Source organism: Oryzias latipes, chromosome 19 (genome assembly GCF_053564925.1).
Source record: "Oryzias latipes strain Hd-rR chromosome 19, Olatipes_Hd-rR_3.1".
Lineage (NCBI taxonomy): Eukaryota > Metazoa > Chordata > Actinopteri > Beloniformes > Adrianichthyidae > Oryzias > Oryzias latipes.
This window is the reverse complement of record NC_136255.1, coordinates 6302518-6325328: the sequence shown is the minus strand read 5'-3', so window position 1 is coordinate 6325328 and position 22811 is coordinate 6302518. Positions and strand designations below refer to the sequence as shown.

General features: G+C 39.1%; 3 protein-coding genes and 2 long non-coding RNA genes across 9 annotated transcripts in view; 4 read left to right on the top strand and 1 right to left on the bottom strand.

Moving 5' to 3' along the window:
• The window catches only part of LOC101166258 (uncharacterized), a 134941-nt gene that overhangs the window by 87175 nt on the left and 24955 nt on the right, over positions 1-22811 (bottom strand). The gene's annotated exons all lie outside the window — the stretch shown is intronic.
• Positions 232-4653, top strand: LOC110017175 (serine/threonine-protein kinase pim-1). Of its 2 annotated transcripts, XM_023949812.2 has the most exons (10): positions 232-501; positions 617-823; positions 1784-1999; positions 2439-2504; positions 2617-2711; positions 2927-2974; positions 3069-3290; positions 3950-4130; positions 4204-4374; positions 4458-4652. In XM_023949812.2, the coding sequence occupies exons 1-10, from the start codon at positions 462-464 to the stop codon at positions 4547-4549; spliced, it is 1338 nt and encodes a 445-aa protein (XP_023805580.1). In that variant the 5' UTR covers positions 232-461; the 3' UTR covers positions 4550-4652. The 2 variants fall into 2 exon arrangements, with proteins under 2 accessions (XP_023805580.1, XP_023805581.1); XM_023949813.2 differs by lacking the exon at positions 617-823 and having other exon boundaries at positions 4458-4653.
• Positions 9041-10485, top strand: LOC144987981 (uncharacterized). The gene is made up of 3 exons (XR_013651670.1): positions 9041-9160; positions 10078-10142; positions 10276-10485. It is a non-coding gene; the product is annotated as an uncharacterized LOC144987981 (long non-coding RNA).
• LOC144987980 (uncharacterized) lies at positions 10575-12913 on the top strand. The gene is made up of 2 exons (XR_013651669.1): positions 10575-10674; positions 11024-12913. It is a non-coding gene; the product is annotated as an uncharacterized LOC144987980 (long non-coding RNA).
• On the top strand, positions 13979-19087 carry LOC110017174 (serine/threonine-protein kinase pim-1). Its single transcript, XM_023949816.2, has 10 exons — positions 13979-14160; positions 14276-14482; positions 15442-15657; positions 16096-16161; positions 16274-16368; positions 16584-16631; positions 16726-16947; positions 17605-17785; positions 17859-18029; positions 18113-19087. Exons 1-10 carry the CDS (start codon positions 14121-14123, stop codon positions 18202-18204), a joined length of 1338 nt encoding a protein of 445 aa, XP_023805584.1. The 5' UTR covers positions 13979-14120; the 3' UTR covers positions 18205-19087.

Sequence of the window (22811 nt, the reverse complement as noted above, 5' to 3'; positions counted from 1 at the left end):
AATATCCAATAAAAACTCAGTTCACAAGAAAAGCTTCCTATCAACCACTCTGATCAATCCCCTGCCGCTGGATTCCTCTAGGCATTATGGGTAGTGTAGTCAAATCAAGTTCATGACAGCTTTTTTTGCTTTATGCACGATATAATTTGTTGGACCTCTGGGTCTGAAAAATACAATACAAATGTTGTAAAATCAAATTTTTCACAAATGTTTTAGTATTTTTCAGATTGTATTGATTCATATGTAAGCACCAAAAAGTAAACTAATGCTAAAGTTCCATGCCGTGTAACTTAGCAACAGACTGTGACATCACTGATATCACAGAGCCCCACTTTATAAGTTGCTTAGCAATACGGTTAAACCACAACACTCTACGATCTCCAAAGTAAAGCACACATTTTGAGACTAAGGAAAGACTTTCCGATTTCCTCAAGTTTTTGTGTAATAAACGAGGAACGATCATGGACAAAGACTCTGCCATGGACAATCCAAAACATACTGGTAAATGAGAGTCCCGGCAAAAATTTTAGTTTCACGTTTGCTTCGTGAAGATGCCAAAGTTTGGTTTTTGTGTTTCTATGATAATATTTGAACTCCTCCTGCTTTTCCCAACAAGTCGAGAGGAAGACCAGCCCTGACAATAAGAAAAGGAAGAAAAAAGGGACGTTCCCGGTGCCAAGTGAGACTCCTGACTCTGAGACTTCACAACCATCAACCAGCACCCAAGACAACACCCCAGGGAGAAAACTAAAAAGAAAGAAACAGGAAGACAAAGAGGAAGAAGAAATAATAGAGCCAAAGAAGGTGAAAACTCCTCTGAGAGGTAAATAAACTGACACAGACCCCAAACAACACAGAATAGGTCTTATTCTAATTTATTTTTAAAGGACATGTCATTAATGATTTGACAGTACAGTGCTACAAAAAGAAATTCAAAGTCAGAAATTAAAAAAATAAAACTAGCATGACGAATTAAAAACTACCAGATCGTCACACTCCTTTCAAAAGTTGAGTTGCTGGTATTTTTAAGTCTGCTGTGTAAGACGTAGGAGTAAGTTTGTGGGCCTCAAAGCTCATGACAGCAGTCGACTGTCAAAAGAAAGACTGAAGTCCTAAATTTGTTTGTAAAATGGCTCTGAAGCTGAATGCAAACACTCCACCCAAATAAATGTCTCTATTATGATGGATTTTTATCAACATTATGCATTTCCTGAGCTATAACACTGGTTTACAATCGTCCAAACCTTTAACGTACATTTCACAACAGTACATATGTAATAAAATCACATTTTTTCCAAAATGTTTTATCCTGAAGTGTCTTTCAGAATGTGTCAATTTAAACATAAACACTAAAAAAGAAGCCAAAGTCACATGCTGTGTAACTTAGCAACAGTTCATGACATCAGTGATATCAGGCAGCCCTTTTTTCAAAGTTGCTTAGCAACACTCTTTGACAACAAAAAGAGAAAAGTAAGGCGCGAACAACTAAGGAAACATTTTTTGTTACTCAAGTTTTTGTGTAATAAACAACAAATGAAGGTTCTGCCAAGGACAAACCAAAATATAGTGGGAAATGAGAGTCCCGGCCAAACTTTTAGTTACACATTTGCTTCCCAACGATGACAAACTTTGGTTTTTATGTTTTTGTGACAACATCTCAACTCATTTATCAAATAAAAACCCCCAACACATTGATATACTTGATGTGAACTCAAGCAGTAAACTGTGAAGATTTAAAATAAATGTTCTTTACTAATTAAGCTGTTTTGTTGTTGATCTTCAGATGATGGACAAACCAAAAACGCTGAGAGGAAGTCTTTCCCTACAAAGAAGAAACAGAAGAAAAAACATCTAAACCATGAACCCATTGAGTCTTCTGCATCTGAGCCTTCACAACCCTCTACCAGCACCCAAGACAACACCCAAGTGACAACACTAAAGAGGAAAAGACAGGAGGAAGAAATAACAGAGCTGAAGAAGAGGAAAACAACTCTAAAAGGTAAATAAGACACACAGACTCCATGGTTTTCCGGAGGGACAAGAAAAAAAATGAAAAATAAAACTGTCATAACAAATTAAGGACTAGAAAAGAATCATTCTCCTCTCAGACTATCTCAAAACGTAAAAACCAGTTGCCTTTGTTTTAAAGTCTGCTTTAACTGCAAACACTGCAACCAAATGAATGTCTCTATTTTTTATCAACATATTTTACATTTCCTAAGCACTCACACTAATTAAAAAAAATGTTTTAATTGTTACAATCAAAGCAAGCGTCTGGGGTTCAACTTTTCTAAGGTTGCTTCTTAAAATTCACAGCCCGTTTTTTAAAAATACATATTTAAAAAACACCTAAATACAGTTTTGCCTCTAAGTTTTAGCACAAAGGGGTAGTAGAGGTGTAAAAAAGAAAAAGAAAACCCTTTTCTTGTCATTTTCAGGTTCCAGTTCCAGTGACGCCGAACAAACTGCAACATCCTCACAGAAAACTGAGATTACCGATAAAGGTCTGATGATTGTATAACATTTCCCTTTTGATTATACAGCTACTTTCTGTTTAATAATATAATTTTCAATCATAAATGAACTAATGATGCATTTCTGTTTTGTTGTGTTCAGATAAATTTAAAGCCAAATATGTGGAAAAACATCAATTTGGTGAAGGAGGTTATGGATCCATATATGCTGGCTTTCGTAAATCTGACAACCTACCAGTAAGTGTTTTGTATGCAGCTACAGTAAATGAGCTACAGACTTTTTATAAAACCAGGAGAAAAGTACTTGGATACATTCATTTATAATCAGACTGTTGATGTTTGTGGTTTCCATGGTCTGAATGAAAATAGATTTTGATGGAGGGGAAATCTAAATCAGTTTGTCTCCTGTCAGTCATCTCACAGTCAGAAATGCTCTTGTTTGTGTCTTGCAGGTAGCCATCAAGCACATTTTAAAATCTATAATCCCACATAAAAAACTGGTAAGTTGCTTGAGCCAACTTCTTCTGAGTATCTCTGCTCTAAATGGGTATCTGTGCTTCTCTTCCTCATGCTCTCTTTGTTTTGATTCTGCAGGATGATGGCAATGGAAAAATGGTTCCTTCTGAAGTGGCCATTATGTTAAAATTACGAGATGAATCCATTCATTCAGATGGAAAAGCAGCGCCAGTAGCCCTGTTGGACTGGTATGACATCGGCAGAGAAATCCTCCTGGTCATGGAGAGACCAATCCCTTGTGAGGACCTCTTTCATTACATTGATACCAAAGGAGGCACACTGGAAGAAGAAGAAGCCAAGGTAGGCCCGTGTGCAGTCTGTGTTGGTTTGAGATGTTCTGTCTGTTTCTGCAGAAACTTCCTGAAGCTGAAATGTTTATTCAATGCAACCTTGTTTCATAAAGTGGTTAAGTGTTTGATGCAGAAGCAAAAGTAGCTTTCAGCAGGTTCAGAACATTAGAAAGAAGAGTACTTCTAAAGCTACATGTACACTGGACATGTGATGCGTGGTCAAGAACCTGCTAAACGCGGCTTCTTCAACACGCATTTAGCCCATGGTGTTCACACTGGCTTCTTCGCTTTTAGAGGCTTGGTGCAAAATGTTGAAGAGGTGCAAATCTCTCGATTTGGGCACAAAATGTCAACTTTTGTGAATTGGGGGGGGGGGATGTCATTTATCCTTCACAACTAAATCTGAGTCCCCGAATGGTCAAAATTAAACACGGTTTGACTTGCAGCACATGTTCAATGGCCGTGCGTTTTGTACGTGGAGCTTGAAAACGGCCATAAAAACGTGCACAGCGAAAGTTTTAAAGGTGAAGGCCCAAAACGCACATTTACATAGACTTTTCATTGGAGGTGAACCTGAACACATCTTGACGAGGCCGGCGTGAATGCTGTTCTAGAAGGAGGCTTGTGCTTTGCTGCCTCAGCTTATTACTTCTTTTTTATCTCTTTCAGATCATAATGACACAGCTAATTCACACAGCCATAGACCTTGAGGACAGAAGTATCTTCCACCAAGACATCAAAACTGAAAACATCCTCATTCAAAGCCACTCAAATACACCACAAGCTCGTCTTATAGACTTTGGAGTGAGCTGCCTGGCAGAAAAGGATTCCATCCTTAGAGAATTTTCAGGTAGAAGATCTCCATCAACATATAAAAACATGTCAAATGAAGATGAATATGACTAATGTTTATTTTTTTCCAGGAACTCCTATAAATGCCCCCCCAGAAGCCTTTAAAGGTTTTTGTAGCCCAGGATCAACCACAGTGTGGCAGCTTGGGGTGGTTCTGTATGAAACCCTCCATTACCGCGGCGATTTTTCAACAATGGATTTTCTCGAAGGGGATCTGATGATTGACAGTGAACTGTCAGAAGGTAAGAAATCATCTTTCTCTGCATGGATGCTTGGCCTCTGACCTTAGCTGACCTTAATCTTTACTTTACTTTACTTTCTCCAGAGTGCCAAGACTTTTTCAAAGCATGTTTGAATACTTCTGAAGAACAGCGCCCCTACCTGCAAGATCTCCTCCACCATCCATGGCTCAGATAAAAGAAAAAGAAAACACTCAGACACACACACACATACACACACACACACACACACACACACACACACACACACACAGGGACAGAGAACTCAAAAGTCTAAAATTTTAAATAAGCTTAAAATTTCAGCAAAAATCTTAAACCTAAATTGACCTTAGAATAAATATGAAAAGGAAAATGATAAATACTAAAGTTTAGCTGCAAATAGGGGCAGACGATGGCAATATTATAAAATGAAAGTTTTTACTCTTAGTGCCACATAAGCAGATTTAAAATTGGAATTGGTTTTAAAACTTGCATTTCCCATGATTACTAGTGTTTACCAACACTTTTGTTAAAGTAGCTCAAACTTGCACGATACACTCCTTTTCTTTCAGTCTTCTTTTGGTTGGATGTTTGGAAACACGGCACTAGGCAACGTTAAGAAACAGAACGTTGTTAAAAGAAACATAGTACAGTATAATTGAAAATCCAGATTGGGTAAAGATACTAGAATTAGTTAAAGGAAAACTGGATAAAGGCTCCTCACTCGCATTAAATGTCTTCTGGGTTCTCTGTCCACTGATTGTGCTAATGCTGACTCTCACGGAAAGATCTGCCTCGTTTTCCTTGTTGCAGTGACCAGGACTCGTCGGTGTTGCAGTGACCAGGACTCGTCGGTGTTGCAGTGACCAGGACTCGTCGGTGTTGCTGTGACCAGGACTCGTCGGTGTTGCAGTGACCAGGACTCGTCGGTGTTGCAGTGACCAGGACTCGTCGGTGTTGCAGTGACCAGGACTCGTCGGTGTTGCAGTGACCAGGACTCGTCGTTGTTGCTGTGACCAGGACTCGTCGGTGTTGCAGTGACCAGGACTCGTCGGTGTTGCAGTGACCAGGACTCGTCGGTGTTGCAGTGACCAGGACTCGTCGGTGTTGCAGTGACCAGGACTCGTCGGTGTTGCCGTGACCAGGACTCGTCGGTGTTGCTGTGACCAGGACTCGTCGGTGTTGCCGTGACCAGGACTCGTCGGTGTTGCCGTGACCAGGACTCGTCGGTGTTGCAGTGACCAGGACTCGTCGGTGTTGCCGTGACCAGGACTCGTCGGTGTTGCTGTGACCTTCGTGGATGCCGTGTGCAGATCTCCTCCAGAGAGAGTTGGCAGGACCGTCTGAGTCTCACATTTTGGTGAGTTGTTATCCTAAACAATCACTACAGTATGTAAAAAAAGTAAATGTACCCAAAAAGCTGTATATATTTCAGCAGTGTCCTTTCCTAACATGCTGTTCTTCTCTTTTCAACAGGACTCCTTGGCGTGGTGGTGGTGGTGCTGGTGGGGGGGTTGTTACAGTGTGCTGCTAGCACACTTTTTCTGCAGCTCCTTTAACCCCCCTGCCTTTCCCGAGGGTTCTCCCTAAACTCACATTGGCCTTCAAGGGAGTCCGACCTCATCTTCATGGAGAGCTTGGCAGGAGAGGAGCGTGCTCCACCCAAACCAGGTGGATTTCATTGGCATAAAGAATAACATAAAAACTAGGAGGGGACGTGCAAAAACCAGACAAGGCTTTTTAATTCATCTTTAAAAACGTAAAATTAGAAGCTCAAAAAACAAAAATCGTTTTAATTAGAAGCGTACTTAAGTCTAACAAGGTTGCATAGTGTTTAAGGAACTAAAAGATGTTGGGAGGGGGTTGGAGACCACCTCCATTTATTGCAGATCTGACTATTTTCCCAAAACAAGCAATAGAAACCACAGTGTTAGATTCCAAATGAGCTTCTACATGAGGGTGGTAGGAAATCAGCTAATTTTACAAAGTCTTTGTATTTTTATTCAGAACAGATCTCAAATAATAAAAGAATATTGGACATAACTGAGATCAAATGAGGATTCAAATGGCTAAGCAAAGAAAAACGCATTAGGAAGGGGCTACCAACCCAAACTGAATTCAGGGGGGAAAGAAACTTAGGGACAATCAATATTTTCTGTAGTTAAAACAAAAACACAGATCTGGTTCCGTTACACGTGTGTGGGTTTTATCCGGGCCTTTTGGCCATCTCCCACATCTTAAAGACGTGTCTCAAAACAAAATTTGCATACCGAAACGTAGCTTTTTTTTGATAAATTGACTTGGTCTTCTAAAGCAAAAACAGTGAATTAAAAAGCATTTGCACGTCCCCTCACTGGTTTTTCAAATTTGGCTTTACAATTGATGAAATAAAGGGAGTAAAATTGGAAAATGTGTCATGTTTTTTGTTATTGTTGTCTTTCTTTTTTTTTTTGGTCAAACAGAAACTAAAAAACAAGGTCTAATAATGTTCCAACAATAAATGAAAAAGTTATGTTTTTTGTTTTTACAAACGAAGGGAACAGTATTTTAAAGCTTCTTTAACCGTTTCTTGAATTACCAGCAATTGTGTTTGAAATAAACTTGAATGAGTTTGTTAGTAGTGACAAATGGCAGTAAGAATAAATATTACACTTTGTGTTTAAAAAGAAAATTCTAGGATTCTACACAGTGAAGAAAAGCCTAGTGGCAGTTTTTGAAAATTGTCCAATATTTTGTAAAAACAATTGCATTAAATCTTCCATTAACTTTTTAAATTCTTTAACAGTAACTAACTAGAGCAACAAAAACTGAACTTCAAACTTATGGAGAACATTGCTGCAATGCAATGCAAGACAGTTAATATGCTGGAAGAATGTTCCTGCAAGTTTAAGCATTTGGTAAGGTTGTTGGAAATAATGACGAGTATTTGGTTTTACATCACAGACAACTGAAATGCAGGTTTGACGAGATCAGGTTATGCAGAAAAACTAGTTTTGCATAAGAAATGAGGTCTCAGTCACTAGGGTTGGAACTGAGCTGCTGACAGTATAAATGATGTAATAATTATGTTTTGAGACATTTGAAAAAATGAATCTTGATCAGGTCCCAACCTTCCTTTGAACTGAAGTCCAACATGAAGGAGGTTAAAAGTCTTCAACCACAAAGATCCTCCTGCTTCAAAAACTGAGTGAATTAGGGCAAAGTTCAGCTCTGAAATAAAAAAGGAGGGTAATGACCTCTAAACATAACACTGTTTCAATAGAAATAAAAGTGCCTTTCCTAAAAGACAAGAAAAGGTTAAATGTGCCAAGAAAGGAGGAGACGAGGAACCGAACGGAGACGAGGAACCGCATGGAGGAGACGAGGAACTGCATGGAGGAGACGTGGAACCGAATGGAGGAAACGAGGAACTGTGCGGAGAAGACGTGTTGCATCTGTGAAGTAGCGAAACCGTGAAAAGTAAACCGCGTTATAGCGAGGGATCACTGTACATTCTAATTCAAGATTTCTTACATTAATATTTACATGACAACACTTGTGTATAATGTTTGTTGTTACTTTTTAACCATTCTACGTTAAAAAAACAATCAGTGAAGTATTCACTTGCTTTTCTAAAAAAACCATACTATTCTTTAAAGACACACTTTATGTTTTTGGTGTTTTTAACATGTTCTTGTGGCCTTTTTCTAATGACTAATTACATATACAAAGAAAATTAAACCTACATTTTTATTTCTGAGTATTTCTTTAATCAAATTGCTGTGAATCAAGAGCAGATGATAAAATAGTGTCTGAACAACGTAGAAAATCTGCTGGACAGGCCACGAGATCCCGGCTTCACTCTGCTCTGCAACAGGGAGGGGAATGGAAGTGGGCTTGCTCCATGCCAACAGTCCCACCCACAACTCAAATTTCTAATGATCTAATGCAGTGTTTTTCAACCTTTTTTGAGCCACGGCACACAATAACCTTGAAAAAAATCCTAAGGCATACCAGCATACAAAAATTACAAAAAATAAAAGGAGAAACTCATAGTCTGTATCTACAGTCCCTCTGCAATCTCACATGCATTTCGGTGATAATTGTGTCAGAAAAAGCTGCAATTTACCACTTGTTTTTTCTAAAAGATGTTATAAACGTTAAGGTAGAAGATTTAAAAACTGTTTCATGTGTGCTCGTGGTCTCAAGACTTCTAGCACGAAGACTCATTGTGCGCTGAGATGCTCTAACTTAACCCAATGCATCATGGGAGATGTAGTGCGCAAACGGCCAGAGATCGCTTCTCTGAACTTCATTGTTTTGTTCACTTGTTCTACGGTCTGACACCGGATTCTGTGAAAAGATCTGCGTTAAATATAAATTTTCAGTAGACTCAACACGTTTTCCAAAGTTTCTGAGGTTAAAATCGCCGAATTTGAGTGTTGCGCGATCACAGAAGGAGCTCAATCTCCGGGTGAGGCTCTGAAGCGCTGTGCCTCATGTCTGACTGCAGGGCTCAATGTTAACAGAGACGTGCGCTGAAAACGCTGCTGTAGGCCCGCAGAAAAGTTGATATTAACCATTGTTTCTCTATTGTGCAAGTGAATGTGAATTTTTGTAAATTGAAAAATGTGCAATAAAGTTTATTGGGGGAAAAAAGGCCCCCAGAAAAGCCTTTAGGTGAGGCAAGCCTCACCAGCAGGGGGCAGACGTGAGCTGACAGCTGCTTTGTAGCTACACTGGTGCCGCAGAAAAAGACTAAGAACCTCTTTCTCATTTGAGAGGGAGAAACTCATAAAATAAAGGAAAAATCGGTGCACGGATACAAAAGGTAAGGCCAAACATGTTTTACAATGTTTCTTTTTTTAAAATAACTTCGGAGTAGGTAAAAAAAATGTAAGTAAAATAATTTATTTATTTTTATGATCATTTTCACAGACAATATTTGATAACTGATTAAAGCTCCAGAATTTGAAGTTATAAATACCAGAATAGTTACTGATGTGTGCTGAACACACCTGTATACTTCAATTTGTTTCCAGTATATATGAATAATTTTACACAAGAAGAGTGTTCTATCCGATGTCTATGAAAGAAATATTCTGTGGAGGACAAATATGCTCTTGTGTGTATTTTATAACTGTAGCTGCTGTTGGATGAAACTTGGTGAAATATTCAGTTCTTTCATTGTAAATCTGACTCCAGAGGAATCAGTGCCTCACCAGTCATCAACCTCACCGCACGTCACTGAAAGACATACAACAAAAATGAAAAAGCAGTCTTTCAGTGCTGAACTGTCTTTTTGTGGCCTCATTCTAACTCCTCTCATCTTGCTTGTCACTGCTGGCTAATTAACATATGAGCAGGAACCCTGCAGGGGGAGGAGGGGGGAAATCTGACCCATGCAGCAGGCCTGACTTCAAGAGGCTGTTGGATAAAAGATGAAAAAAAAGTCTTCAAATTCACCAGTTCATTTTAAAATTCTGAAAATATTCAGGGACAATTTGGACACGCACAGCTATATGCATTGTGGTCTATATTCGTCAATGTAGTGAGCATTGATGCATACTGTTTTTTTGCAGAGACTTCTGGGAAATTTCTATGACAGTCCATTTTGGAATTGTAGATTTGGACAGCACTACAAAATGGAGAACGCGCTGTATAGTGATGAGGGTGGTCATTTGGACGCAACCTGGGTTTCTAAAGCACTTTTGGGGTTTTCTCTCTCTTCTTTCCTCCCTCCTGCAGTGATGTCCTGTCCACCGGTTATTGAGCTCCTGAACCTGTGGCCTGCTCTGAAAATAGAGTCAGAGGTAATATGGATCAGCTCTCCTCTTAAAATGAAAATTATGATTCTTACTCATTTGGCATCCAGGTGCTGCTTTATACATGTGTGTGAGAGATTTTTTCACTTATAATTGAAGTCTGTTGTTGCGTTTTATTCAGGTGTATGCAGAGTTTCAGGGGATTACAAATCAGAACCTGCCCAACGCTTTTTATGCTGAACTTGACCATCATCTTCCTGGTCGACTTATGACCCTATGACCACTTATGACCCTATGACCACTTATGACCCTATGACCACTTATGACCCTATGACCACTTATGACCACTTATGACCAGAGAAAAGGCATCAAAAACTGGGGGGACTGCAGGTTAATCTGGCAGAAATTAAAAAAATCACGATGAGCAGGTAAATTAATTATTTGACATCTCAAGTTTATCCAGTTTGTTTTTTTATGTAAACGGGAAATCCAGGACATTCACACCAAGCGCACTACTGTTCTTCACGCCCTGCCTGTTTATCTGCATGAGGATGTCTCTGGAGATTTTAAAACTTGCACAGTGAGTTCCTTTAAGTTCCTCCTACTGTTTATTACGTAAATGGTTCATCAAACTGCTAACGTCATTTTGTTTAGTCTATACAGTTTTCATAAGTGGTCTGTTTTATTTGGTGTCGCTAAGATCTTCAGAATGACAAACTTGAACAGTATTACTTCATTAGCTTAATATGTTTCACTGCATTTAGATTCTCTGGTAAGTTGATTGATTTGTGTGTAGAACAGGTGTTTTCTGTTTATCACTATAGAGGTATTGGATTTTAACAGGACTTTCTTAAATCAAGTTGCACTGTATTTTCTGTAGATTCGATTATGATTGGCATCTCTCTTTTTCTTTTTTTTAATTCATTCAGGATGAGTCTGATGAGCCAGAGCTTGATGGTGTCGCAGTGGGGCTTCTTACTGTCAGCAACGACCATCACACAAGTCCAGTGCACTACGAGCCTGTGGAAATCTCTGTTGTGATTGAAAGTGATGAAGTGGTCAGCCTCCCCAGATTCTGTGATGCCTTCGTGGTAATGTTTGGACTCATCTATGCGATGCACCTCAAATATCCCAAAGCACTGACCAACACGTTTACTCAAGAGATTTGACTTGGTCTAGACGGTAAACTACCATCCAGGTTGCAGACCCTCAAAAATGACTTGATGATACATCTGTAAAGCTAAGTTGAAATAAGGAGGCATAACACATTATAACAGACTATAGTTATCTCCCTTTGTCTAAACTGCCTCAAAAATATTGCACTATATACTCTGCATTTGTTCAGGCAGTAGGTTCAAAGTTCACTGTCTTTTATCAAGTAACACAAATGTTTAGCTTGTTTTGACGCTGTTATTAAGTGTAATTAATAATAATGATGATTTTTATCTATATGGCGCCTTTCTAGACGCCCAAGGTCACTTCACAGATAGAAAACAATAGAATACCATTAAAAGAAAGACACATTAGTTAAAAACTAAATTTTCTTTAATTTCAACATTGCACAGAAGGTAGTGAGCAAATAATATTGTTAGGCAGATGTTTATGACGTAACGCTTTATTTAAGTTACCGTTACTCAATGATTTTTGGTTAATCATTGGCCCAAAAATGTTTAGGTTTTGAAATTCATGGTTTTGAGTTTACTGACTCAAAGAATTTGATTACTCCTGTACAAGAAGGGAACTTATAAAGATTAAGTTTTGTTAAGATAGATAGATAGATAGATAGATAGATAGATAGATAGATAGATAGATAGATAGATAGATAGATAGATAGATAGATAGATAGATAGATAGATAGATAGATAGATAGATAGATAGATAGATAGATGACTTTATTAATCCCACAATGGGGAAATTTCATTTATCTGTGGCAGCAACACGACATTCAGAAATAATCTATATAATATAACATCAATAAATGACATCACAAATTACATTTATATTAGATAATTAAAAATATTACTAAAATTATTATGAAAAATTATTATCAAAAATGAGATTCTTATTAAATAAAGAAATAAATATTAAATAAATACAGCTGCAAAAGTGTAAAAAACATGCGGTCTGCAAAACATGTAAACTGTGAAAAACATTACAAATTTTTTTAAAATACAGAAATAACTAATGAAGTTCACACCAAGAACAAAAACAAAAACAACTGTTCAGGAACAAAAAACAATTTAAAATTGAAAAACAACAACTACAACAAAAGTAAATGAATCAATGACTAAACAGAAAAACACCCCTGGGACCGTGGAGTGTCACTTTGACACGGTGTTGTACAGTCTGATGGCTGTGGGGAAGAATGACCTGCGGTAGCGCTCCTTCTTACAATGAGGGTGCAACAGTCTTGTGCTGAAGGAGCTGGTCAGCGCCTCTACAGTTTTGTGCAGGGGGTGGGAGGGGTTATCCATGATGGATGTCAGCTTAGCTAACATCCTCCTGTCCGCCACCTCCTCGATGGACTCAAGTGTGCAGCCCAGGACAGAGCCGGCCCCCCTAACCAGTTTGTTAAGCCTCTTCAAGTCTCTGCCTGCACTGCCCCCCGCCCAGCACACAATTCCATAAAGGACCACTGAGGCCACCGCAGTGTCGTAAAAGGTCCTCAGCAGCTGTCTGCACACGCCAAACGACCTCAGTCTCCCCAGCAGGTGAAGGCGACTCTGGCCCCTCCTGTACAGAGCATCCGTGTTGTTGGACCAGTCCAGTCTGTTGTTCAGGTGAACACCCAGATATTTAAATGTGTCCACGACCTCAATGTAAGATAAAATAATAAATAAAATAATAAATAAAATAATAAATAATAATAATAATAAATAAGATAAAATTGTGTAGTTGTGTACTTATTTTTTTTAAGTTATGCAAACTTATTCCTGTGGCTTGAAAACTGGTGAGTCATAGTAACTGATGACAATGAAGTTGTCTCAACAGGAAAACATAAGTCATATTTAATGCCAATATTTGATCTGCACAAATGTAATGCTTTTAATTTAACTCTTATCAATTAAATCTTTTATGTTATGGAAAAATCTGACTTTTTAGTTAATCAACTGACAATAATTGTGGCAAATAAGTTTTGCTAACTTGTTCGGGTTTACAGCAGCATCACAGCTACAGGAACACATTTCTCACCAATGTTGTGGATTCAAAGACGTGGATTTCAGCTGCTACAACTCTCAAAATGGCCGTTGAGGAGTTAATTGCTATAGCTAACACCCCGATAGTGACGCCTCTCTGGTCTTCCACAGCTTGCTCTGCTAGAACAGCAAGATCTCTCCTGTCTTCCGTGGTTAAAGTGAAAAGACTCGTGGTAAAAACGTGCTCAGAAACTGATCTGAGAGCTGCTGGGCCAAGCGGAACAGCCACCACCTCTGATTGGCTGTTAAAACTGATCTGCACGAGGGGTTTGGTGGACTGGGTGATGCATTCAAGCATTCTAGGACATTTAAAACTTTGTAGATGGAAATAAATTAAAGTTATTAATGGATTTATTTTAAATAAAGACAATATCCAATAAAAACTCAGTTCACAAGAAAAGCTTCCTATCAACCACTCTGATCAATCCCCTGCCGCTGGATTCCTCTAGGCATTATGGGTAGTGTAGTCAAATCAAGTTCATGACAGCTTTTTTTGCTTTATGCACGATATAATTTGTTGGACCTCTGGGTCTGAAAAATACAATACAAATGTTGTAAAATCAAATTTTTCACAAATGTTTTAGTATTTTTCAGATTGTATTGATTCATATGTAAGCACCAAAAAGGAAACTAATGCTAAAGTTCCATGCCGTGTAACTTAGCAACAGACTGTGACATCACTGATATCACAGAGCCCCACTTTATAAGTTGCTTAGCAATACGGTTAAACCACAACACTCTACGATCTCCAAAGTAAAGCACACATTTTGAGACTAAGGAAAGACTTTCCGATTTCCTCAAGTTTTTGTGTAATAAACGAGGAACGATCATGGACAAAGACTCTGCCATGGACAATCCAAAACATACTGGTAAATGAGAGTCCCGGCAAAACTTTTAGTTACACGTTTGCTTCGTAAAGATGCCAAAGTTTGGTTTTTGTGTTTCTATGATACTATTTAAACTCCTCCTGCTTTTCCCAACAAGTCGAGAGGAAGACCAGCCCTGACAATAAGAAAAGGAAGAAAAAAGGGACGTTCCCGGTGCCAAGTGAGACTCCTGACTCTGAGACTTCACAACCATCAACCAGCACCCAAGACAACACCCCAGTGAGAAAACTAAAAAGAAAGAAACAGGAAGACAAAGAGGAAGAAGAAATAATAGAGCCAAAGAAGGTGAAAACTCCTCTGAGAGGTAAATAAACTGACACAGACCCCAAACAACACAGAATAGGTCTAATTCTAATTTATTTTTAAAGGACATGTCATTAATAATTTGACAGTACAGTGCTACAAAAAGAAATTCAAAGTCAGAAATGAAAAAAATAAAACTAGCATGACGAATTAAAAACTACCAGATCGTCACACTCCTTTCAAAAGTTGAGTTGCTGGTATTTTTAAGTCTGCTTTGTAAGACGTAGGAGTAAGTTTGTGGGCCTCAAAGCTCATGACAGCAGTCGACTGTCAAAAGAAAGACTGAAGTCCTAAATTTGTTTGTAAAATGGCTCTGAAGCTGAATGCAAACACTCCACCCAAATAAATGTCTCTATTATGATGGATTTTTATCAACATTATGCATTTCCTGAGCTATAACACTGGTTTAAAATCGTCCAAACCTTTAACGTACATTTCACAACAGTACATATGTAATAAAATCACATTTTTTCCAAAATGTTTTATCCTGAAGTGTCTTTCAGAATGTGTCAATTTAAACATAAACACTAAAAAAGAAGCCAAAGTCACATGCTGTGTAACTTAGCAACAGTTCATGACATCAGTGATATCAGGCAGCCCTTTTTTCAAAGTTGCTTAGCAACACTCTTTGACAACAAAAAGAGAAAAGTAAAGCGCGAACAACTAAGGAAACATTTTTGTTACTCAAGTTTTTGTGTAATAAACAACAAATGAAGGTTCTGCCAAGGACAAACCAAAATATAGTGGGAAATGAGAGTCCCGGCCAAACCTTTAGTTACACATTTGCTTCCCAACGATGACAAACTTTGGTTTTTGTGTTTTTGTGACAACATCTCAACTCATTTATCAAATAAAAACCCCCAACACATTGATATACTTGATGTGAACTCAAGCAGTAAACTGTGAAGATTTAAAATAAATGTTCTTTACTAATTAAGCTGTTTTGTTGTTGATCTTCAGATGATGGACAAACCAAAAACGCTGAGAGGAAGTCTTTCCCTACAAAGAAGAAACAGAAGAAAAAACATCTAAACCATGAACCCATTGAGTCTTCTGCATCTGAGCCTTCACAACCCTCTACCAGCACCCAAGACAACACCCAAGTGACAACACTAAAGAGGAAAAGACAGGAGGAAGAAATAACAGAGCTGAAGAAGAGGAAAACAACTCTAAAAGGTAAATAAGACACACAGACTCCATGGTTTTCCGGAGGGACAAGAAAAAAAATGAAAAATAAAACTGTCATAACAAATTAAGGACTAGAAAAGAATCATTCTCCTCTCAGACTATCTCAAAACGTAAAAACCAGTTGCCTTTGTTTTAAAGTCTGCTTTAACTGCAAACACTGCAACCAAATGAATGTCTCTATTTTTCATCAACATATTTTACATTTCCTAAGCACTCACACTAATTAAAAAAAACGTTTTAATTGTTACAATCAAAGCAAGCGTCTGGGGTTCAACTTTTCTAAGGTTGCTTCTTAAAATTCACATCCGTTTTTTAAAAATACATATTTAAAAAACACCTAAATACAGTTTTGCCTCTAAGTTTTAGCACAAAGGGGTAGTAGAGGTGTAAAAAAGAAAAAGAAAACCCTTTTCTTGTCATTTTCAGGTTCCAGTTCCAGTGACGCCGAACAAACTGCAACATCCTCACAGAAAACTGAGATTACCGATAAAGGTCTGATGATTGTATAACATTTCCCTTTTGATTATACAGCTACTTTCTGTTTAATAATATAATTTTCAATCATAAATGAACTAATGATGCATTTCTGTTTTGTTGTGTTCAGATAAATTTAAAGCCAAATATGTGGAAAAACATCAATTTGGTGAAGGAGGTTATGGATCCATATATGCTGGCTTTCGTAAATCTGACAACCTACCAGTAAGTGTTTTGTATGCAGCTACAGTAAATGAGCTACAGACTTTTTATAAAACCAGGAGAAAAGTACTTGGATACATTCATTTATAATCAGACTGTTGATGTTTGTGGTTTCCATGGTCTGAATGAAAATAGATTTTGATGGAGGGGAAATCTAAATCAGTTTGTCTCCTGTCAGTCATCTCACAGTCAGAAATGCTCTTGTTTGTGTCTTGCAGGTAGCCGTCAAGCACATTTTAAAATCTATAATCCCACATAAAAAACTGGTAAGTTGCTTGAGCCAACTTCTTCTGAGTATCTCTGCTCTAAATGGGTATCTGTCCTTCTCTTCCTCATGCTCTCTTTGTTTTGATTCTGCAGGATGATGGCAATGGAAAAATGGTTCCTTCTGAAGTGGCCATTATGTTAAAATTACGAGATGAATCCATTCATTCAGATGGAAAAGCAGCGCCAGTAGCCCTGTTGGACTGGTATGACATCGGCAGAGAAATCCTCCTGGTCATGGAGAGACCAATCCCTTGTGAGGACCTCTTTCATTACATTGATACCAAAGGAGGCACACTGGAAGAAGAAGAAGCCAAGGTAGGCCCGTGTGCAGTCTGTGTTGGTTTGAGATGTTCTGTCTGTTTCTGCAGAAACTTCCTGAAGCTGAAATGTTTATTCAATGCAACCTTGTTTCATAAAGTGGTTAAGTGTTTGATGCAGAAGCAAAAGTAGCTTTCAGCAGGTTCAGAACATTAGAAAGAAGAGTACTTCTAAAGCTACATGTACACTGGACATGTGATGCGTGGTCAAGAACCTGCTAAACGCGGCTTCTTCAACACGCATTTAGCCCATGGTGTTCACACTGGCTTCTTCGCTTTTAGAGGCTTGGTGCAAAATGTTGAAGCGGTGCAAATCTCTCGATTTGGGCACAAAATGTCAACTTTTGTGAATTGGGGGGGGGGTGTCATTCATCCTTCACAACTAAATCTGAGTCCCCGAATGGTCAAAATTCAACCTGGTTTGACTTGCAGCACATGTTCAATGGCCGTGCGTTTTGTACGTGGAGCTTGAAAACGGCCATAAAAACGTGCACAGCGAAAGTTTTAAAGGTGAAGGCCCAAAACGCACATTTACATAGACTTTTCATTGGAGGTGAACCTGAACGCATCCTGACGAGGCCGGCGTGAATGCTGTTCTAGAAGGAGGCTTGTGCTTTGCTGCCTCAGCTTATTACTTCTTTTTTATCTCTTTCAGATCATAATGACACAGCTCATTCACACAGCCATAGACCTTGAGGACAGAAGTATCTTCCACCAAGACATCAAAACTGAAAACATCCTCATTCAAAGCCACTCAAATACACCACAAGCTCGTCTTATAGACTTTGGAGTGAGCTGCCTGGCAGAAAAGGATTCCATCCTTAGAGAATTTTCAGGTAGAAGATCTCCATCAACATATAAAAACATGTCAAATGAAGATGAATATGACTAATGTTTATTTTTTCCCAGGAACTCCTATAAATGCCCCCCCAGAAGCCTTTAAAGGTTTTTGTAGCCCAGGATCAACCACAGTGTGGCAGCTTGGGGTGGTTCTGTATGAAACCCTCCATTACCGCGGCGATTTTTCAACAATGGATTTTCTCGAAGGGGATCTGATGATTGACAGTGAACTGTCAGAAGGTAAGAAATCATCTTTCTCTGCATGGATGCTTGGCCTCTGACCTTAGCTGACCTTAATCTTTACTTTACTTTACTTTCTCCAGAGTGCCAAGACTTTTTCAAAGCATGTTTGAATACTTCTGAAGAACAGCGCCCCTACCTGCAAGATCTCCTCCACCATCCATGGCTCAGATAAAAGAAAAAGAAAACACTCAGACACACACACACATACACACACACACACACACACACCCACACACAGGGACAGAGAACTCAAAAGTCTAAAATTTTAAATAAGCTTAAAATTTCAGCAAAAATCTTAAACCTAAATTGACCTTAGAATAAATATGAAAAGGAAAATGATAAATACTAAAGTTTAGGGGCAAATAGGGGCAGACGATGGCAATATTATAAAATATTAAAAAAGTTTTTACTCTTATTGCCACATAGGCAGATTTAAAATTGGAATTGGTTTTAAAACTTGCATTTCCCATGATTACTAGTGTTTACCAACACTTTTGTTAAAGTACCTCAAACTTGCACGATACACTCCTTTTCTTTCAGTCTTCTTTTGGTTGGATGTTTGGAAACACGGCACTAGGCAACGTTAAAAAACAGAACGTTGTTAAAAGAAACGTAGTATAGTATAATTGAAAATCCAGATGGGGTAAAGATACTAGAATTAGTTAAAGGAAAACTGGATAAAGGCTCCTCACTCGCATTAAATGTCTTCTGGGTTCTCTGTCCACTGATTGTGCTAATGCTGACTCTCACGGAAAGATCTGCCTCGTTTTCCTTGTTGCAGTGACCAGGACTCGTCGGTGTTGCAGTGACCAGGACTCGTCGGTGTTGCAGTGACCAGGACTCGTCGGTGTTGCTGTGACCAGGACTCGTCGGTGTTGCTGTGACCAGGACTCGTCGGTGTTGCAGTGACCAGGACTCGTCGGTGTTGCAGTGACCAGGACTCGTCGGTGTTGCAGTGACCAGGACTCGTCGGTGTTGCAGTGACCAGGACTCGTCGTTGTTGCTGTGACCAGGACTCGTCGGTGTTGCAGTGACCAGGACTCGTCGGTGTTGCAGTGACCAGGACTCGTCGGTGTTGCAGTGACCAGGACTCGTCGGTGTTGCAGTGACCAGGACTCGTCGGTGTTGCCGTGACCAGGACTCGTCGGTGTTGCTGTGACCAGGACTCGTCGGTGTTGCCGTGACCAGGACTCGTCGGTGTTGCCGTGACCAGGACTCGTCGGTGTTGCAGTGACCAGGACTCGTCGGTGTTGCCGTGACCAGGACTCGTCGGTGTTGCTGTGACCTTCGTGGATGCCGTGTGCAGATCTCCTCCAGAGAGAGTTGGCAGGACCGTCTGAGTCTCACATTTTGGTGAGTTGTTATCCTAAACAATCACTACAGTATGTAAAAAAAGTAAATGTACCCAAAAAGCTCTATATATTTCAGCAGTGTCCTTTCCTAACATGCTGTTCTTCTCTTTTCAACAGGACTCCTTGGCGTGGTGGTGCTGGTGGGGGGGTTGTTACAGTGTGCTGCTAGCACACTTTTTCTGCAGCTCCTTTAACCCCCCTGCCTTTCCTGAGGGTTCTCCCTAAACTCACATTGGCCTTCAAGGGAGTCCGACCTCATCTTCATAGAGAGCTTGGCAGGAGAGGAGCGTGCTCCACCCAAACCAGGTGGATTTCATTGGCATAAAGAATAACATAAAAACTAGGAGGGGACGTGCAAAAACCAGACAAGGCTTTTTAATTCATCTTTAAAAACGTAAAATTAGAAGCTCAAAAAACAAAAATCGTTTTAATTAGAAGCGTACTTAAGTCTAACAAGGTTGCATAGTGTTTAAGGAACTAAAAGATGTTGGGAGGGGGTTGGAGACCACCTCCATTTATTGCAGATCTGACTATTTTCCCAAAACAAGCAATAGAAACCACAGTGTTAGATTCCAAATGAGCTTCTACATGAGGGTGGTAGGAAATCAGCTAATTTTACAAAGTCTTTGTATTTTTATTCAGAACAGATCTCAAATAATAAAAGAATATTGGACATAACTGAGATCAATTGAGGATTCAAATTGCTAAGCAAAGAAAAACGCATTAGGAAGGGGCTACCAACCCAAACTGAATTCAGGGGGAAAGAAACTTAGGGACAATCAATATTTTCTGTAGTTAAAACAAAAACACAGATCTGGTTCCGTTACACGTGTGTGGGTTTTATCCGGGCCTTTTGGCCATCTCCCACATCTTAAAGACGTGTCTCAACGTTTATTTGTTTCATTTCTTATTTTGTAGCAAAAACAAAATTTGCATACCGAAACGTAGCTTTTCTTGATAAATTGGGATGTAAAATTCTTCAAAAGAATCGGTAAAAATAGGACCGTCCAAATCTCAAACGGCTTTCTACCTTTTACGGCAAAACCAAATTAGGAGCCTGCACCAAACCGTACTAGGTCTTCTAAAGCAAAAACAGTGAATTAAAAAGCATTTGCACGTCCCCTCACTGGTTTTTCAAATTTGGCTTTACAATTGATGAAATAAAGGGAGTAAAATTGGAAAATGTGTCATGTTTTTTGTTATTGTTGTCTTTCTTTTTTTTTTGGTCAAACAGAAACTAAAAAACAAGGTCTAATAATGTTCCAACAATAAATGAAAAAGTTATGTTTTTTGTTTTTTATAAATGAAGGAAACAGTATTTTAAAGCTTCTTTAACCGTTTCTTAAATTACCAGCAATTGTGTTTGAAATAAACTTGAATGAGTTTATTAGTAGTGACAAATGGCAGTAAGAATAAATATTACACTTTGTGTTTAAAAAGAAAATTCTAGGATTCTACACAGTGAAGAAAAGCCTAGTGGTGTGACCACATACTGATTGGAAACTGAACAAAACGAAGCTTAGAGTTTGAGAACTCTGTTTAAACATCCACCCACCTGCTAATAAAAACAAAGAAATAACTTCATCCTGTGATTTTGAGATTTGAAAAAACAAAATCAAATTAGGAAGTACCACAGTAATCGTCAGTTTTTGAACATTGTCCAATATTTTGTAAAAACAATTGCATTAAATCTTCAATTAACTTTTTAAATTATTTCTTTAACAGTAACTAACTAGAGCAAAAACTGAACTTCAAACTTATGGAGAACATTGCTGCAATGCAATGCAAGACAGTTAATATGCTGGAAGAATGTTCCTGCAAGTTTAAGCATTTGGTAAGGTTGTTGGAAATAATGACGAGTATTTGGTTTTACACCACAGACAACTGAAATGCAGGTTTGACGAGATCAGGTTATGCAGAAAAACTAGTTTTGCATAAGAAATGAGGTCTCAGTCACTAGGGTTGGAACTGAGCTGCTGACAGTATAAATGATGTAATAATTATGTTTTGAGACATTTGAAAAAATGAATCTTGATCAGGTCCCAACCTTCCTTTGAACTGAAGTCCAACATGAAGGAGGTTAAAAGTCTTCAACCACAAAGATCCTCCTGCTTCAAAAACTGAGTGAATTAGGGCAAAGTTCAGCTCTGAAATAAAAAAGGAGGGTAATGACCTCCAAACGTAACACTGTTTCACTGGAAATAAAAGTGCCTTTCCTAAAAGACCAGGCAGGTGTAAATGTGCCAAGAAAGGAGGAGACGTGGAACCGAATGGAAAAGACGTGGAACCGAACGGAGGAGAAGTGGAACCGAATGGAAAAGACGTGGAACCGAACGGAGGAGAAGTGGAACCGAATGGAAAAGACGTGGAACCGAACGGAGGAGACGTGGAACCGAATGGAAAAGACGTGGAACCGAACGGAGGAGACGTGGAACCTAACGGAGGAGACGTGGAACCGAATGGAAAAGACGTGGAACCGAACGGAGGAGAAGTGGAACCGAATGGAAAAGACGTGGAACCGAACGGAGGAGACGTGGAACCGAATGGAAAAGACGTGGAACCGAACGGAGGAGACGTGGAACCTAACGGAGGAGACGTGGAACCGAATGGAAAAGACGTGGAACCGAATGGAGGAGACGTGGAACCGAATGGAAAAGACGTGGAACCGAACGGAGGAGACGTGGAACCGAATGGAAAAGACGTGGAACCGAACGGAGGAGACGTGGAACCGAATGGAAAAGACGTGGAACCGAACGGAGGAGACGTGGAACCGAATGGAAAAGACGTGGAACCGAACGGAGGAGACATGGAACCGTGCGGAGAAGACGTGGAACCGAATGGAGGAAACGTGGAACCGTGCGGAGAAGACGTGTGGCATCTGCCTCCAATTTTACTGCTTTGTTCTTTTTGGAGAGAAAAGCTCTTTTTCCTAACAATTCTTGGTTTTAAAACAGCAACTTTTAGCATGCCAGCTGAGGCACATCAGGTCTGAGATGCAGATCTTATAAAAGATTCTGAACAGGCATTTTAAATAGACAACCATTGACTTTATCTTTCCTAATATTCCGGAACCCGATTTAAAAACAGCAGAAACAAGTCAAACTTCAGCTTCAATGGAATCAGTCAGTGATCCATGAAACCACAGTAAATGTTAAATAGCTACTGGTTGTCAAATACATTCTTATTCCAGGGGTTTTACATTAATATTTACATGACAACACTTGTGTATAATGTTTGTTGTTACTTTTTAACTATTCTACGTTAAAATAACAATCAGTGAAGTATTCACTTGCTTTTCTAAAAAAATATTACTATTCTTTAAAGACATACTTTGTGTTTTTGGTGTTTTTAACATGTTCTTGTGGCCTTTTTGTAACGACGGAGGACGTATACAAAGAAAATTAAGCATAAATTTGTATTTCTGAGT